General features: G+C 44.3%; 8 protein-coding genes and 1 pseudogene across 8 annotated transcripts, besides 30 other annotated features; all 9 read right to left on the minus strand.

The window, feature by feature from the left end:
- Nucleotides 1-16,992: part of a sequence feature (heterozygous, non-Esmeraldo-like haplotype) that runs on past the window's edge.
- Nucleotides 241-693, minus strand: Tc00.1047053507007.60 (hypothetical protein, conserved; the record flags this gene model as incomplete). Its single annotated transcript, XM_808602.1, has 1 exon — nucleotides 241-693. One exon carries the CDS (start codon nucleotides 691-693, stop codon nucleotides 241-243), a length of 453 nt encoding a protein of 150 aa, XP_813695.1.
- Nucleotides 795-818: a microsatellite.
- Nucleotides 875-929: a microsatellite.
- Nucleotides 1,075-1,120: a microsatellite.
- Nucleotides 1,310-1,395: a sequence feature (CT-rich).
- Nucleotides 1,448-1,975, minus strand: Tc00.1047053507007.70 (hypothetical protein, conserved; the record flags this gene model as incomplete). The annotated part of the gene is made up of 1 exon (XM_808603.1): nucleotides 1,448-1,975. One exon carries the CDS (start codon nucleotides 1,973-1,975, stop codon nucleotides 1,448-1,450), a length of 528 nt encoding a protein of 175 aa, XP_813696.1.
- Nucleotides 2,104-2,192: a sequence feature (A-rich).
- Nucleotides 2,393-2,414: a microsatellite.
- Tc00.1047053507007.74 (small nuclear ribonucleoprotein Sm-F, putative) lies at nucleotides 2,465-2,689 on the minus strand (the record flags this gene model as incomplete). The annotated part of the gene is made up of 1 exon (XM_808607.1): nucleotides 2,465-2,689. The coding sequence occupies one exon, from the start codon at nucleotides 2,687-2,689 to the stop codon at nucleotides 2,465-2,467; it is 225 nt and encodes a 74-aa protein (XP_813700.1).
- Tc00.1047053507007.76 (receptor protein kinase, putative) lies at nucleotides 3,103-3,630 on the minus strand (the record flags this gene model as incomplete). Its single annotated transcript, XM_808611.1, has 1 exon — nucleotides 3,103-3,630. One exon carries the CDS (start codon nucleotides 3,628-3,630, stop codon nucleotides 3,103-3,105), a length of 528 nt encoding a protein of 175 aa, XP_813704.1.
- Nucleotides 4,258-4,314: a sequence feature (A-rich).
- Nucleotides 4,353-4,457: a sequence feature (A-rich).
- Nucleotides 4,458-4,492: a microsatellite.
- Nucleotides 4,716-4,774: a sequence feature (T-rich).
- Nucleotides 4,865-4,900: a microsatellite.
- Nucleotides 5,258-5,327: a microsatellite.
- Nucleotides 5,630-5,700: a sequence feature (A-rich).
- Nucleotides 5,846-5,923: a sequence feature (A-rich).
- Nucleotides 6,032-6,245: a sequence feature (A-rich).
- Nucleotides 6,275-6,322: a sequence feature (A-rich).
- Nucleotides 6,355-6,396: a sequence feature (A-rich).
- Nucleotides 6,577-6,610: a microsatellite.
- Nucleotides 6,715-6,753: a microsatellite.
- Nucleotides 6,907-6,979: a sequence feature (T-rich).
- Nucleotides 7,079-7,103: a microsatellite.
- Nucleotides 7,308-7,335: a microsatellite.
- Nucleotides 7,359-7,408: a sequence feature (A-rich).
- Nucleotides 7,549-7,619: a sequence feature (CT-rich).
- Tc00.1047053507007.77 (hypothetical protein, conserved) lies at nucleotides 7,701-8,414 on the minus strand (the record flags this gene model as incomplete). Its single annotated transcript, XM_808610.1, has 1 exon — nucleotides 7,701-8,414. The coding sequence occupies one exon, from the start codon at nucleotides 8,412-8,414 to the stop codon at nucleotides 7,701-7,703; it is 714 nt and encodes a 237-aa protein (XP_813703.1).
- Tc00.1047053507007.80 (uncharacterized protein) lies at nucleotides 8,810-12,241 on the minus strand (the record flags this gene model as incomplete). Its single annotated transcript, XM_808604.1, has 1 exon — nucleotides 8,810-12,241. The coding sequence occupies one exon, from the start codon at nucleotides 12,239-12,241 to the stop codon at nucleotides 8,810-8,812; it is 3,432 nt and encodes a 1,143-aa protein (XP_813697.1).
- On the minus strand, nucleotides 12,720-13,388 carry Tc00.1047053507007.90 (hypothetical protein, conserved; the record flags this gene model as incomplete). The annotated part of the gene is made up of 1 exon (XM_808605.1): nucleotides 12,720-13,388. One exon carries the CDS (start codon nucleotides 13,386-13,388, stop codon nucleotides 12,720-12,722), a length of 669 nt encoding a protein of 222 aa, XP_813698.1.
- Nucleotides 13,416-13,436: a microsatellite.
- Nucleotides 13,761-13,867: a sequence feature (T-rich).
- Nucleotides 14,129-14,170: a microsatellite.
- On the minus strand, nucleotides 14,923-15,873 carry Tc00.1047053507007.99 (annotated as a pseudogene).
- Nucleotides 15,949-15,979: a sequence feature (AT_rich).
- Nucleotides 16,478-16,500: a microsatellite.
- On the minus strand, nucleotides 16,519-16,992 carry Tc00.1047053507007.108 (amino acid transporter, putative; the record flags this gene model as incomplete). Its single annotated transcript, XM_808608.1, has 1 exon — nucleotides 16,519-16,992. A coding segment is annotated over one exon (474 nt), but the record flags the coding sequence as incomplete, so codon positions are not given.

The following is a 16,992-nucleotide window of genomic DNA, read 5'->3' on the forward strand; positions in this document are numbered from 1 at the left end:
AGACATTCACAAGAGGATATCAAAAGTTTCCAACCATTAGGCGACGCGCCGGTAACTTCTTCCCTCACAAACGCACACACAGGAACGCACTCAATTCTTTAATTTCACTGAATACACGAAATTATATATATATTATCTCTGTATGGTGATGATTTTGGGTTCGAGGAATTTCACCGTCAATAAAAAGAGAATTGTGCGGTGAGAGTCCGCCAGAGTGCCTAAAGAAAGGGCACATTCTCGTCATATTTCTTCTTCCTGTGTGTTTGTCTCAGTCACGCTGTCGGCATCTGAAGACTCATCCCCGAAGGGGTAGGCGGTTATCGCATTGACATCAGCCACAAGCTGCTTGAAGGAGTCAAAGTCCAACGCACCAGCAATATATGCCGTGCAAACATATCGACAGAAATCTTGCTCTTGATGCCACTCATTCATGACTGCAGCAGCCAATTGCTCCAAGTCGATGACGTATCCTAATTTGGATTCTCGCTCAATAAATGCGTTAAGCAAGTTATCCACAACCACGGCGTACCTCTTAAACAAGGAGTAGAACTCCAACGCCTCTTGTGAGTCAGTGGGTTGGCCCAACAGCTGCATGACACCCTGCTCCTCTGATAAAAAATTGCCAATCGCATCTGTATTTTCCCCTTCACTAAAAAACGCGTCAAGGCGCTCGAGAAGAGAATACCCGTCCATTCACCACTATAATTCTTCGTTGATGTCTTTTCTGATCAATCTGTCCCTTCGCCTCCTGTTGGGCACTCCCCACGCTTTCTCTTTTTCTCTGTGCCTGTGCTTGTGTGTGTGTGTGTGTGTGTGTGAAAGTGTGTTCCTCCCCCAGTGACCGTGGAACTGAGGAAAGCAAAAGAACAGAGCTCAAAAACAAAACAAACCACAACGACAACAACAAAATAATAATAAGAAAAACAACATGAATCACAGAGATGGTGTGTTTCCAAAGGCACGTGGATTACATGTGATCATGACGTGCCTGGTTCATATAGCCCCCTACAGACACCCGTATATATATATATATATACGTTTATTTAATTATCCTGCTTCATAGGTTGATAGACGAAATAATAAAATAAATATAAATAATAAATTAATAAATTAATAAATATTTTCAAAAAAAAAAAAAATGAAGGCGAAGACTTCACGAAATATGGGGAATGACGTAGTGCATCCATAAATTTTCAACTGACCCTTTTCTTCTCTTTGATCGTCTGATGTAATGCTCAGGGTATGAGATCTTTTAACTTTTTATTTTTGTTTCTTCTGCATCCCCGACTCCACACCAGACATTATTCCTCTCTCCCTTCTTTCCCATTCACGTTCTGTCAGCCACTTTTTTATCCATTTTTTTTTTCTTCTTATTATTCCTTTCTTTTCCTTTTCCGTGAGCTTTCACTTAAATTATTCTCCCCTCTACGACACAAGGGGGAATTCTCTATTTCGCGTCCAGGTCCTGCAGGTCGGCCGCTTGAGCCGGAGCCTCATCTTCATCGTCGTCGTCTGAGTCATCCATGCCTCCCATGCCTCCCATGCCGTCCATGCCACCCATGCCACCCATGTTCATCATGTTCGAAAGATCACCATAATCACCAAAGCCCGCAGGGCCATCATCATCTTCGTCCTCGTCCTTCCAAAGGTTCCAGTCCACGGAAAGCCAATTCGCGGTGCTGCTGCTTGATTGGTTCACAAGCTTGTTCCAGTATCCCTCCTCCTTCTTGACTGCACACACCTGGATAGCAACGCCCAAAACCTTGAAGCTGGACTTTTCGGGTATAATCTCCTTCAAGAGGGTGATCTTGTCGTTTAACTCGTGTGGCTCGGAAGCCTTGGGCGTGATGCCCTTACCGGTAATGCTGATCGTATTCTCGGTAAACTTAACGTCGACATCCGAGGCACCGCTCACTTGAAGGGTGACATAAAGCTTATCCTTACGCTCCGCCCACTTGGTTGGAATGTGCGCCATTTCGCTTATTTGTGATGAGTCTCTTGTGAAAACTCTCCTTACGATTATCACTGGCTGTGGTGCTGTTAGGATTTTTATTCCGGCAGCGTGACCACACAAGTGCACGCACCACCACCACCACCAACAACAAAGAAAAAAAAAAAAAAGAGAGAAAAAGCCAAACAACAAAAATAATAAATAAATAAAAGAACAACAGAAGCAAGCAAAAAAAAAAAAAGGATGTCTAAATAAACAGTAATAACATGGGCATGAATATTTATACGTAGCCGTTTGGTTTCTATTTCCTTCTATCCTTATCCCCACCGCGTCACGGGAAAAGATCATCTAATTTGATTCCTTCCACTTAATTGTGGCGATTGCATCGTCTCCATGACAACAACTCAATGGGAATAATTTTATATTCCCTCTCCCCTTCTTTTTTTATTTTTATTTTTATTTTCCTTTCCTCGCGGCTTCTTGTTGGTCTCACAACACCGCTATGATTATTTATTACTGTGGCACCTCACGTATGTACAACACATTATTACACCGCAGCAGCATCTCTCCCAGTTCCGTCTCCTCCTTTGCCTTTTCCACCGTGTCCCGCAGCTGAAGGTTCATGTATGGATCGCAACTGACCAAAGTCCCAACGTACACCGGGCCCCACTTGCTTTTAACGTGCACTGTGCTGCCAACGAGGCTGGCCAAAAATGCGGCCGGAACGTTTGCGTCCATCTTTATCTAAATATATACGCAAGATCCTTTATTTAGTGGCAACAACCAAAAGAAGGAAAAGGAAAAGAAACAGTGGCGGTGATTCCCAATAACAGAAATATACACAAAAGGCACCGATAGAAGTTCATGCTTTTAATTGGGTAGATGCAACACATACCACGATGGCATCATATAACTGCTTTGTTGTTTCTTCTCACCTTGGAGGAGTGGATCAAAAACAGCACAAGTAACGTTAATGACAACAAATAACGCGTTAAACGACTTCCGCATTCCCTATTCTCAAACAGAGTAAAAGCGTGTTTGTTTCTGTGTGAAATAAACCCGAAAGAATAACTCACACACACACACACAAAAAAAAAAAAAAGGACACCAACACTTCTTTATGGCCCAAGCAATTTTAATTCACTCTTCGTTTACGTTTGTTCCTTCAGTTGCCTTTCAGTATGACGAGAGGCGGATATGACGGAAGAAAAAAGTGTTGCGGGCAGGTCAAACTGCAACCGGTACAATTGAAGTACCTCAGGTACCTCAGTCGACCGTAGCTCTTGGGAACATCGTCTTAAAAGTTGCTTCCGGAAAAGTTTACATGCGTAATTTTCCCTGGCAGCTCTGGAAGAGGACCTCCCGAGCGATTGTATTGCAGCTCCAGCGATCCCAAATTCGTCATTAGTGAAACCCATGCGCCTAGACGGCCGGAGAAGTTGTTGTGCCCGAGCGAAATGTCGCAAATTCTGCAGAGAAGACAAATCCGGTGTCTCGCCCGAAAATTGGTTGTTTTCAAGAAGCAGCGCAACGAGGCTTCTCACAGTCGGCAATGACTTCGGTAATGACCCGCTAAATCGATTGGGCGCCAAGTCCAATTTTTGCATGTAGCAGTGATGGTTCGTGTCGTATACAGTTCCATTCAATTCGTTGGAGAAAAGACCCAGTGCACTTGTCATCTGGAAGGCTTTGAATTCCCGTGAAATTATGCCCTCCGCCTTGCCACTGCAATCCTCGAGAAAAAGGAGGCCGCCTATCTGCTACCGGGGGTGACATGTGTTGAATTCCATTCACACAGCAAAGACCCGCGGGCGTGGGATGGGGGCCTCGCGTCGTTGTCCCAGGCACACGGTTCGTCTGTTTCCCAGCCTCTGGTAAACTGCTTGGGCTATCGCTCGCGGCCTCCGGTGCTGCCATAAAACGTCGTTATCGCCAGCGAGGTCATGGAAGGGTCAAAGGAAAGGCCGTAATGACATCCCAGGAATTCCGCCCGGGTGCATGGACTCCCTAATGCCAACAAAAGCAGCATCACCGCCAGCAATGGGGCTGAAGTGATCATCTTTCCCGCCCCACTCTCCCTCCCTGCAACGTGTCGACACAAAATATCCGCCCCTTTTTTCTTTCTTCTGTGCAACTCTGCGGAGACGCATCGGCTGCAACGCACAGGTGCACGTGCATGCAGAAAATTTTTTTTAAAAAGTAGGAAAAAAGAACCGCCAGTAAATATGCAGAAAAGGAGGGACGAGCAGGCAAATAAACACACATAAAAAAGGCATGTTGCTGAAGGAGGGGTGGTTGCGTGAAGCAAAAATGACAAGAAAAAAAAGAAAGGGGGAAAAGAAAAGGTAAACAAAAAAAGGAAACACACAAACAGTGGCCAGAAAGCCAGCGACACGCATACAAAAAAAAAAAAAAAATAAAAAATAAATAAAAATAGGCATAAAAAAGTGCAAAAAAAAAAAGAAAACAAAAGGAAACAAAAAACAAAAAACAAAAAACAAATAAATTTTTTTTTTCTTTTTGATTGTTTTTCTTTTTTTTAACGCACTGACAAACAGCACACAAAAACGGAAAAAAACATATATTTATGTATGCAATGTATTTTATTGTATATCTATAGCACGTGCCCTCGTCAGCAGTGTACGTGCCACTTTTTTTTTTCTTTTTTTCATCGCACAATTATTCACACTCATCCCTCAATGTGGCGTTCTGCATCTGCCGCGAAAAGCCACAAATGTTTACTTTTGATTGTCTCATCCGAGTCTTCTTTTTTTCTATTCTCTCTTTTTTTATTTTTATTTTCCTACTTTTTTTTTTTTTTTTATATTTCACCCTCCACTCTACCACATTCCCTTTGGGTTTTATTCCTCTTCCACCAAAATTCTTTTTTGTTTTCCTCACCTTCTCTCTCTCTTTTTTTTTTTTTCTTTTCTTTTTGTTTGTTTGTTTGTTCTCCCCCCCCTCCCTCACTTTTATTCCTTCGTTTCTCATCCCCTCGTCATGTAAAATGTCTTCTAATTTATGCCGGTGCGTTGTGTTGTGCCCGGTGATGCGCTGCGCGTCTGTTGTACGCGCGCGTTGTCGCCGGTGGGGTGCAATCGTGCCAGGGACGTGCACGCGTCTCTCCCCCGTCGTGTGCCTTGTACGTGTCGCCACAGCCGCAGCCGAGCGTGACGCACACAAACGCGGGCAGACGTGTCCACATCGGCAATTAAAGAAAAACGCACCCAAAGGAAAAATAACACCATGAACAGGACACACAAAAACACATAACACATGTACATGCACACAGCAGTAAGAGCAGCCAAAAATAAACAAATAAAAATCAAAATAAAAAATAAAAAAACACAAAATACAAAAAAAAAAAAACATAAAAGAAGCAAATCGCTTGCGTAGTGCACAACAGCACACCCAAGCAGAGAGCTGGGCAACATGAAACAGGGAAAAAAGAAACAAACAAACAGGAAACAAGAAGGAATATCGTCTACTGCACTCGCCACTCTCGCCCAAACTCCGCCCTGCTCCCCCACCAAACTCATCACTTTTCCGCTACTTTATTCCCAGTGATAAATTGGATGACATCGACGATGCTCGTGCACCCCCCTCCTTCTCCAAAAAACAACAAAAGAATGAATGTCCATGGAAATAAACTTTTGAAACAAAAAGAATGATGACTGTAAAAAAAAAAAAAATCAAAATCAAATCAAACAGAAAAACACACACAAAAAAAAAAGAAAACACGAAAAGAACTGACAGTGAATACACCATTGCATAGAAAGCCATGCCTCACTCCTACCACTTCATCGCTACAGCCATAACCACCACAGAGAAAGCAGTTGGTGATCCAAATGAGGAAAAGATGTGCGAGAACCCCCCTCCCTTTCCCATCCCCTCAATAAAAATAACATAAAAATAAAAGAGATAAAAACAACAACAACAACAACAGAAAAAAAAAAAAAAAAGAATAATAAACTCCGAAAGTAGAAAGTCATGCGCACATGCAATCGTGCGTCCATGTACCCTCCCCTCCCCCCCGCCGCATACACGTATAGAGTTGGTGCTGCTGCAAAAATGTTTTTGAAAAAAAAAAAAAAAAGGAAGACAAGCGGGACAGGCTCAACATACGGCAAAGAAAAAAAAAAAAGCCCTCAAAAGGAAAAAATACACACAAAAAGACACAAACATACACACACACACAAAAAAAAAAAAAAAAACAGCATCAAACACAAACAAGCACAAGACTCACAAAACACAAAAGCAAGTTAACTCCAACAACAAGAAATAAAAACAAAAAGGCGTACCTCTCCACAGTCACCGTACAATAAGAAAGAGAGAAAAACAAACAAACAAAGAAAGAAAAAAAAAAAAAAATAGGTGCAGAACTCTTTCCTCCCCACCCCTTCATAAAATAAAAAGGAAAAATGAAATAAAATAAAAAAAAGAAACGGAAATTTGGGCATCAACAAATAAAAGGGTGGTAAAATCAAATCAAAAACAAGAGGAATGAAACCAATCCTTCCATCATCATCATCGCTAACGCCCCACCCCTTCCCTTCCTTCCCTCCCTCCCTATTATTTATCTCCACTCACTCTTTTCGTTGTTTCTGTCCCCTCATCCCCCTCACTTTTTTTTCTTTTTTTTTCTTTTTTCGTTTTCTTCCTTCAATTCCCTTTCATGTATGCAAATTGAAAGTTGAAAAGAGTACGGGAGTCAAATCTAAGGCGCATTTCATTCCATCGTTTTTATTATGTATGTTTCCACCCATATACATACATAAATATACATATGTATACATGTATATTCTCTTTTTACACCTTTCACACATTGTATAACGCAGTAAGCTGAACACATTCCCACCCCTTCCCAACTGGGGACAATCAAAAATGTTTATTGATGGATGGGGTATGAATCTGGCATTACTCTCCCACTGTTCTTTCTTCCACTTTTAATACTCTCTCTTCTCTTCTCTTCCTCTCTCTTCTCTTTTTTTTTTTTTTTTTATTTTCTTTTTCTTTTTTTCTTTGCTTCTGCAGGTTTATTAACCATTTTTTTACTTTCCTTTTTTTTTTCTCCGTCAAAAATGTGTTCTCATGTTTTGATTCAATTAAATTCTTTTTTTTTTTTTCTTCTGTTCGGTTCTGTTCTGTTCTGGGGCGTTCCCGCTGCTGCGCTCTTTTTTTGCCCAAACAAATTCGACGACAGGGGGAGTGGGGGGCTTCCACTTTGCCTCCTCCCTTGTGCTCTCTCTCTCTTCTTGGGCCTTGCTCCCCCTCGCCAGTCGAGCGTGAAGGGGTACACAAGCCACAGCATGTGTGGGCGTGGCTGCCAATCCCCCTCGGGCACACACACCCACAGAAAAAAAGGAAAAAAAAAAAAAAAAAAAGGAAGAATCTTCATTAAGAACCCAACAAAAACAAAAAAATCAAAAATAAAATAAAATAAACAAAAACATGAACTTGTCCCGATTTTGTTTTGATAAACTGCTTCGTTTTTTGTTTTTTTCTTCCGATTTTCAGATGGAAAATACACAAGGACGGCGCATCTCTTTCGTCACTCAGTTCCCTTTCACTGTTTCCACCCTAACCCTTCTTTAGTACCGCCTTCTTTTTTTTTTCTTCATTGTTTTTCTTTTCCACCTTCCTCCTCCTCCTCCTCCTGCCCCCACCTTGGTTATTCCCAGAAACAGTGATAAGGTCACCCCCCGACGCCATGACCGACTCGTGTCCTCTTTTTTCGCACTCACATCCCTCAAATATTAGCGAGCGGGGCCTCGTTGAGCGTGTGCAGGAAACGGCACTTTCTGCGGTTGCAGCAACTTTTTATGAAATGGCGACACACCACATTGACATTCACTTTACTGCCAGACCCACATGTCTGCATGGCGTCAGAATTATTCGTTATACATGAAGGGTTTAGAGTGTTAATGCCGATGGATTGCGATGGTGCAACGCTGGGGCCTTTCATTGAAATAATTTGGTGCGTAACAGGGGTGACATGTTGGCTCTTCTGCTCTTGTAGAGAGGTCTGCGGATACGTCTGTGGCACTGCGACAGTCGTCAAAATGTAGAGAAGAGGACAATTGGAAGCTTGTTGTTGTTGCTGCATCGGCGGAAGAAACATGGACTGCATCGCTGACACGGGTGTTCCATCGGGACTTTTTGATGGGACGAATCGAGTTGCTCCCTCTTCGGGGCCTTCCCTCATCTGCGTTACGCCGTACATCCCGTTCGCTGTCCACAACACTGTGCGTGGAAGAACACTTGCTGCAACTACTGAACCCTGTTGGGAGACGGCAAACAGGGGTGCCTGATGCGGATTCACCAGGCCATCATTGGTACCATTTTGAACGTCGTTAGGGGAAACCAAAGACGGTGCCCGGTTCGGTTGAGGAAAACCCTGGGAAAAAACCGGGGCGGAGTTGGGCATTCGGTAGTTTTGGCTGCACGCGTCAACATAAAACATCCTGCTGCTTTTCACTCTCTTAGAATTCAACGGTCCCACTTCCGCGATGCCTCTTCGTCACTCAACTCGGATTGAGTCGTGCAAGCAATGAACGTCTACAAAAAGTAGAGGTTTTTCTTTTCTTCGCGTTCCTTGACTTTGAAGTTTCCTTTCCGCACGTATTTTGTGTGCGTGGAGGTGGGTGGGTGGGTAGAGGCAATAACCACAAGGAAAAGAAAAAAAAACAACAATCCTACAAGGAAAGACACGGTGATAAACCGAATAAAATGTAAAGAATAACAACCATAATAAACAATCGCAGCAAAAAAAAAAATAAAAAACAAGAGCAAAAGCCTTGTACATGCACACAGGTACAAAAACAAAACAAAAATGATCAACATGCAAATGTAACCAAATCATTTATCAGAAGACGTCGTGAAGTACTGCTTGGCAATGCCGTCTGTGCGAGAGCGCAAGAGAAGCATTACTTGCACGCGTTCAGTTCTATCCAACCTCTCCGTCTTGGCCATTTGGACCAGCACTTGGCTTGATTGCCCCAAAAGTGCCGTCAGTATGCGCCCGCTTCGTTGCCGCGAGGTGAGAGGCTCCGTGTGCAGTAAGTTGCCGCCCAGCAACTCTATCTCCTGGTCAAGAACTTGCATGAGATGGAGCAGATACGCCACATGAGTTTCTGGAAGTGGTCGTTTACCCTCCCGCAGCGCGAGAGAGTGAAATGCCCCATAGTACGATCGTAAAACTACTTCGTTGAGGAATTCAACAAACAGCTCATCGTCAAGGTTATTTTTAGCTGTCCGAAACTGCATCCCAAGATATATTTTAAAGCGATGAGCAGAATCCTTCATAACGGAAGGCGTCACAGGCATCTTTTCTAAAGTCTTTGCGTTAGTGAGATCTGACAGAAAACTCAGCACGGACTGTTCCAAAACCCTTCCAATGTTCCTCTCAAACTCCTCCTTTGTCTCCATTGTTGACGCTCTTGCCTGCTCCGCAATCACTCTTCGTTGGTGTTCCATTAAGTTCTCAGTATCACACAATAAAGGAATGAGTTGCTGCGTGACGTCTTTTTCCCCAAACTCCCGCACCATTTTTTGGTAGCGATTCAAGTTGCTCAAGCAAACTAACCACTCCTCTAACTGCGAGCTGGTGCGACCCCGTGCAACAACGGCATCAACGAATGCTTCTCCTAATGTTTGTACAAGCCTAAAAAAATGTACGGCGTACATTTCATGCTGGCGGGGCTCACTCCATGCGAACACACGCAGAAAAACCGCAAAAAGAGCCTGAAGCAAATCTTGAAAAAGTCCAGGGGAGTGGTTGAAATGCACCGTATTTCGCATAAGAGGTTCCAGTGCCTCATTCGTCACAATACTCGACATCCATGCAGAAATATGACTTTCACACAGGGGAAACCAAGATGACAAGAAATCTGTAAAGCAACTTGCTAAAGTACGGCATATGGACGCCGTTCCATCCTCAGGATCAAGAACACCTACGAGATCCATCACCAACCCGTATGTGGAGACAAGAAATCCAAGCGTATCACCAAGGGGATCCGGTTCAGGTGCGCGAATAAGGCACGCTAAAATACGTGTCACAACATTACGAAGTGGAACACTCATGGCGTTGACAATGCTTTCAATACGGCACATGGTAACAGCCATTACGGAAGAAGACCCAGACATTTTGGCAAAGGAAAAGGCACGTTTGCATCTTTCAGTTACATCCGTAATCAACGTATAGAGGCAATGAGCTTTGCCGGTTAGTTGCGCTGCATCTTCTCGTTTCTCAAGATCCGGCAGGAACAGGTCGGTCGCGGTTTCACGCACCACACCACGGCGATGTTCACGCAACACACGTCCATCCAATTTTTCCAACGCCTCTACCAAGGGTTTGGTATCTCGTTGCGCCTCCTGAAGAATGACATCGTTGATTTTCATACCCTTATCAATAAGAAGAAGAATATTCTTCAGGTCCTCTACCACTCGTCCCGCCTCACGCGGATTAAAGACCGAAGAAGATGTTAATGACCCCGAGCTCATTTCTTCTAAAGATAACAAAGTGTCAATTACGTTAGAATAAGTTGTATCAAGTGATTCCTTTACAAGCTGCTTTGTTACATGTGTCGTCATATTACCACGGTATTTTACCAGCAGGGCCACGGAATTGGTGCATAGATCCCGAGAATTTTGGTCCGCCAAGTTGGAGTGCGTGCAGACAGCGCTTAACAGGGCAACCGTTTCAAGTTCCCCGTGAATCAAGTAGCGGCGACAGTATGCCTTAATAATTGCCACACCCATGTCGTCAATATCACCCAAAATATCAACTAGACGTAAAAACATATTGTGATGGTCTTTACTCCATGCATCTTGAAACATTTTACCGGATCCCACTTTTCGTACGGTGACGTTTTCTTCTCCCTCTAGGTTGATTGGAGGGGGTCTTGCATTGTGATCATTGTTAAGACAACACATACTACACAGGGTCGTTGCACTTTCAATACTATATGGATATTCGTTTTTATGAGAGGTGGTGGGTTGTGACAACAAGACGGAAGAGAAATGATAACCCCGAATTCCAACATTCCAATCAGAAAAGGGCTCATTTTCACAACCGCCACTTCTACTGGGCGCGTCATTCAAAGACGACGCAGCAGAAGTACGCAGTGGGGAGTTCGGTCGTGCTACACTCACATAAAGAGCGTCGTCTACGGTGATGGTTGTGGAGGCTAACGGCTTCCCTCGTGAGGGGGAGCAAAGGCAGGACGTCTGGGACAAAAAAAGCTCAAGAACAATGCCATAATTCCTGAAATGCTCACGGGCGCCCTTCGGAACCATCAATGTGGCACGGCTATTGGGTTGCCACGTGTACGTACCGTTTTTCAAGGTACTTTTGCCCGGCACAACTGCCGAAGCAACACGATGACCTTCCTGTTGCAGAGTCCAAATTGCTTTGATGCGTTTTGGTAGATTTTTTTTCGCACCGCCAACATTTTTAGAAGCATCGCTCCCGGAAATACCACTAAGATTTACGCGAGTGAGGGAGAGTGTGATGGACCCGCCAAAGCATTCGCCACGTTGGGGCCCATGAATGTCTTCCCAAACCTTCTTGGCATGCATTTCTTTATTGTTTTTCCCATTCAATTCTACATTCAGCATATGAAGTCGTCGCCTCACTTCCTCAAGGCAATGTTCCTGAAACTTTTCATTGTCTGCAAAATGTATAAAATTTTCTAACCTTCTGTATGGGTCCTCACCATTCCAAGTTTTGTCATGCGTGAAGGCTACGTAAAGGTACTGCAGTTCTTCTGCGACATCCGTGGTGGAGGCACGACGGAGGACGTTTTTCGCAAATATTCCCACAGCACCCGGATCAAGGGACCGATCAAGAAATCTTTTAAGCAAAACCGCAAGCATCTCCTTTCGCATCTCTGTTCCACAATCCACTGGGTCCCACGGTGTACGTTGTGTTACAGCCTTAATTGCATCCGCTAACAGAGACATCAGAGAGCTTTGAGACGATGCAATTTCGTTTTTCCTATCGTTTTCGGCCCAAGAGGACATGGTGCGACGTGCACTTTCCGCAAGCACCGAGGTGGTGGCTTGTCTAGCTGCCTTTTGGATGACAGACAACCGCGATGCAAACGTCAAACGGACGGATTCCCTCAACTCCTCAAAGGCCAACCCCGTCGCGTATTCTCGGGGGACCTCGATGGACTTCAGCCAGGAGGGGTCTGCCATCCACGAGGGCATGTATGACCGCCGGGAAACTTGCGCCATCCTCCTTTCCTCCGCCTGCGCCGCCACAAATGCAGAGCCCGGATACTCCATTCGACATTCGCGGCCGTAAGGCAAAAGACAACCCACACCTTACCACACACACACACACACAACTCAATCAGCCACTAGCTCTGCGTCCGTCAAAAAATCCGTCAGCAATTGCCCCGGAATAACTGTCAGGATAAGGCCTTTTCCCCTCTATCCCTACACAACGAAAAAGAAGATGAAAAAGGAAGACGACAGCTTGCTTCATTGCACACAGCATCCCCTTCCTCAGATGAATATGTCCAACACGCATATACAGGTGAAGCAATTAACTCATTATTCAGTTTACAATAAAAAAGTTTGTTTTGAAATCACAACGTGGTAGTCGTTGGGCTCCTTTGCGCAGCACACAAAAAAAGCACCAAAAACAATACCAAACTGAAATAGTAATAATAATAAGGCTTTTCCATGAAGCGTTGGTTAGCTCCATATTTTCTCGGATGCCCAGTCGTGTAACATGTCTGAGGGCAAAGCGGTGAATGCTTCATGACGTCGCCTCTTTTTGGAAAAGGAGAAGTTGTTTGGTGTGCACTAACTGACGACGTAACTGCTCCGCCAAGAAATTTCGACGCCGAACGTACATGAGCAGTTCGTGAAGCTCTTCATTCACCTTGGCTGATAAGGCTTCCACCCTGCCATCACGGAAGGTCCACTGATTGACTTCGACCACCGGCAATTCAGGGGCATCCTCGTAATGTTCCCTTCGAAGTCGACGTGCATAAGCGTTTAGATTTGAAGCAATTCGGGCGGCTAACGCATCCTCGTCCACAAACACCTCTCGCCGTTGTTGCCGAGAGAAAAACGAGACGCCATCACTATCAGAACCACAACCAACAGTGTCGCCACAGTAGCGCTGGGCTGCAGCATTCACTTCTTTTGGGGCCCTCTCCCCCTTCCCGCTGCTGAGCATGCGCATGTAGAAGCAGTACGGAAACTCTCCACCATCAGCATCCCTCCTTCCTCGCGTTGGATGTTTATTCGCGCCCGTATCGCTGATCCCACTTCTGACACCGCCAGCGAATAGCCGATCGTCATCCTCCAGCATCTCTCTGCCCTCCTCCTCGCGACCGCTGACGCCGAAAAGGGCCCGTATTTGCTCACACCAAACCGCGTACCGCTCCGCATCACTTAAAGCAGTGTCGGACAGGCGCATGCTTCGCCGCCGGTCCTCCTCCTCGTCAAAAAAAAAAAAAAAAAAAAATGGAATGGCGACTAAACCAGGCACAGCAGCTCCCCCAACAATAACAAAAAATCCACAAGCAAAAGCCAAAATAAAAGAAAAAATCCCATACCATAAAAAAGAAACAGAACAGGACTGCGCGTAAATTCATAAATCCATCAGAGGCTGCGGCGACAGGGAATGACATCGACGTGGTCCTAACAACTTTTCACCCACTCGTCTCCACACCAAAAAAAAAGAGCTGAAAAAAAAAACTCATTCATTCTTTTTTTTGTTCCTTTTCGCCTCGTGCCCTACATGATTTCTTCACCCAGTCGATATGCATCAAAAGAAAAAAGCTCCTACATTTTTATTATTATTATTATTTACATGCATTTATTCATCGCTTCTTTTGTTGCTGTTTTATTTTTCTTTTACAAATTATTTAATTTTCTTTTTTTCTTTTTTTTGTTCCCCGTTAAATGCCGCTCCTGCTCGTCACGATCCTGCCGTGTCACAAACGACAGTACCGCCTCAATTAGTCAGCGGTGTTGGGGCGAGATGAATGAAAGAACCACACAATGGACAGCTCAAAAAAGAAGAGCGAGAGAGAGAGAGAGAGATAAAAGGAATATACATACATCCATATATATATATTAAGAAGAGAGAAAATGATCAAACACCAGCGAAATAGTCCGAATCAATTACATGTCTCATCTCCATCCTCTTCATGCACACAAAAACGGGCAAAGACACAGACAGACAGACAAACAGACTGCCCCGATCTATTCTCCGCGTTCCTTTTCTTTTTTTCTTCTTGAGTCCCTTATTAACTTCATGCGCATTCCCTCCCCCCTTCATTTATTTCCCCTTTCCTCTTTGGATTGTCTCGCAAGTCAGTTCTGCTCTATAACTTTAATCTCTCTTTCTTTTTTTTCCATTATTTACCTTCCTTTTTTTTTTTGATGCGTTCCTCCTCTCCCCTTTCCCTGTGGAAGCGTCTCCATCGCTGCTTCGTTTTTATCCTTCTCCTTCCGCCATCTTCCTCTCTTTCACGTTCCTCCGGCAGTGGTATGCGCGGAATTCAAAGCGCACATGCACATCTTACGCACAAAGAACTCTCATAAAGATGAGAGCAATAAAGAAATGACGGATGAAAGAGCACATCAAATAAAGTAAGGAATTTCAAAACATATTTTATTTGCTCTTAAAAACATAAAAAAAGGGGGGAAAAAAGCTCACAGCTGTCTGAGCAGCCGTGATTACATTTTCCCCTTGTGTCAGACTTTTTTTTTTTCCTTTATCTCCTTCTTAAGAAGAATGCCTCACAAAAAAAAAAAAAAAACGGAAAAATCAACTCCCTTTCGCTCGTCCGCTCTTATATATGATATATATCATTGTGACCACATTCTTGTTTCCTTTCTTCTTGCCTTCATACGTTCTATCATCGCTCCACGCCTCTTCTTCCCGTTCCCCCAAGATCAGAAGGTTAAAAAGAAAAAAAAATGAGGAGAGACACGCAAGCACACTACTTCTTGCCAGTGCCACCGCTGGTGCCAAGACCAAGCGTGCTCTTGTAAGTATCGTAGATCCACCACTGCAGTCCGGTGAGCGTGCCAATCATGAGGATACGCGCCACAAGCCCCTTGGTGCAGAGATTAACGTATCCCATCTCGGCGGCGATCTGACCATAGCCCTTGCCTGCATTTGCCGCCTTACCACGGGCAGAGACAAGGGAATCGGCAGGATGAGAAACAATAGCGCACACAATACCTGCAACATAGCCCGATGCGAAAGTAATACTGAGCTGTGTTGCCTTACTGTACTCATTCTTTGGTTTCGTAAAGACATACGTGTAGAACAGTCGCACCACCTTCTCAAAGAAGTAAAACTTCGCCATCGTATACGGGACTTGACGGGACCAGAGCGGGACAAGTGACTTGAACGGGAAGCCGGATTTGGGATCAGCTCGCATTGCGGCAACAGCGGCGCCAAAGGCGGTGGGAAACGTTCCACTAGGAGAGGTCTGAACCTTCACCTTCACCATTTCCATCGGGCAGAGACAATGTCAGCAAAGAATTCGGCACTGGCCGAGCCCGCAAGCCAAATGAGTCCCTCATACTGCTTTGCTGCCTGCTCGCCGGCGAGGTTAGCATACAAATCCTTAAAGACCTCATACAAACCAAATTTAAATGCACCCTGAATGGAGTACCCAAAGAGGGTGGGCAACCAGCCCTTCCATATGCCTTTCGAGCCACATCCATCCTCCGAGAGGACCACCTTGAAGCCAGAAAAGATGCCCTTAAACTTCTCAGGACTCACTTGCATGTTGCACTTTACAACATCAAGTGGGCAAACCAAAGTGTGTGTCAGGCCGCACGAGATGACACCACCGCCCAGACACTTGAGATAGTACGAGTTTGTGTGGGGAATGTCCGGGTTGAGATAACGTGCATCCCAAGGCTTTTTCGCCGTCATAGCTGCCAATTATTTTTTCCTTTTCTTGCTTTATCAGTATTGTTGCTTGGTTGCTTAAATTCCCGCAAGGTACCCGTTAAAAAAAATAAAATAAAATAAATAAATAACGGCGAATGTAAGACCAGAAAAGAGAGGCGCGAGGGTGCAAACCACCACTAATATAACACGGGAACTCAAACGGCTACATAATAACACCAACAATAATACATACAGCTGAGATAAGAGGAGGAGGTACGGGAACACAAAATTAACAAGCATTAATTTTTATTCAGAGTAAGGCAACAATTTAAACGAAACAAGGAAACACAACAACAACAACCCAAAAAAAAGAAAAAAAAACCCTGACAACAAGTCAAACAGCACAGCATGGAAAAGAAAGGGAGAGAGAGTGTGTGTGAGAAAAAAAAAAAAGCGGTCAAATTGGCAAACCCAGTACCACACTAATTGAATTTCCTACCGAGGATTTGGTAGGCGGCGGGAATAAATGTGGTAAATTGCATGCACAAAACAATCCCATCTTGACCCTCACCAACCCTTCCATCTGACCTACTTTTTCATATGACCTTTTTTTCATCTTCCTCATTGTACATGCAGCATCCCCTTTAAATAATAATAATAATAATAATAAATGAATGAATAAGAAATCTTAATTATGTTTTTGTCCGCCTTTATCTTCCGACACTTCACAGTCGATAAATGTGTGGTTCGGATGAGTTTTTCGCCACTCATTCGACTCGTGTTCTAAGACGGTTCCATAAGTCTGCATGTCGGCATCTTCGTACTCCTCAACCAACTCTCCCGCAAACCCCTCCGGCCTAAAGAAACGCACCCCAACATAGGAAATAACCATCGTTCCAACAACCAATACAACCGTGCCAAAAAAGAGTACAACGCTTCCAAACATCGATACCACAATGAGGACAACACTGAACGCAATCGGCACACCACCCCAAAGTGACGCCGCAATGAGGCCTCCTGGGGCCCTATAAGGACGCTCCAGAAAAGGCTGCTTGAACCGAAGTTCCAAAAACACAACAAGAATCGCAATAAGGCGCAAACAATATAAAATTTGGTCCAGCTCCACTAAAGTTTGAAAGGAAAAAAAAACAGAAAGAAGACA

The sequence above is a fragment of the Trypanosoma cruzi genome, genomic scaffold (assembly GCF_000209065.1).
Source record: "Trypanosoma cruzi strain CL Brener 1047053516851 genomic scaffold, whole genome shotgun sequence".
Classification (NCBI taxonomy): Eukaryota; Euglenozoa; class Kinetoplastea; order Trypanosomatida; family Trypanosomatidae; genus Trypanosoma; species Trypanosoma cruzi.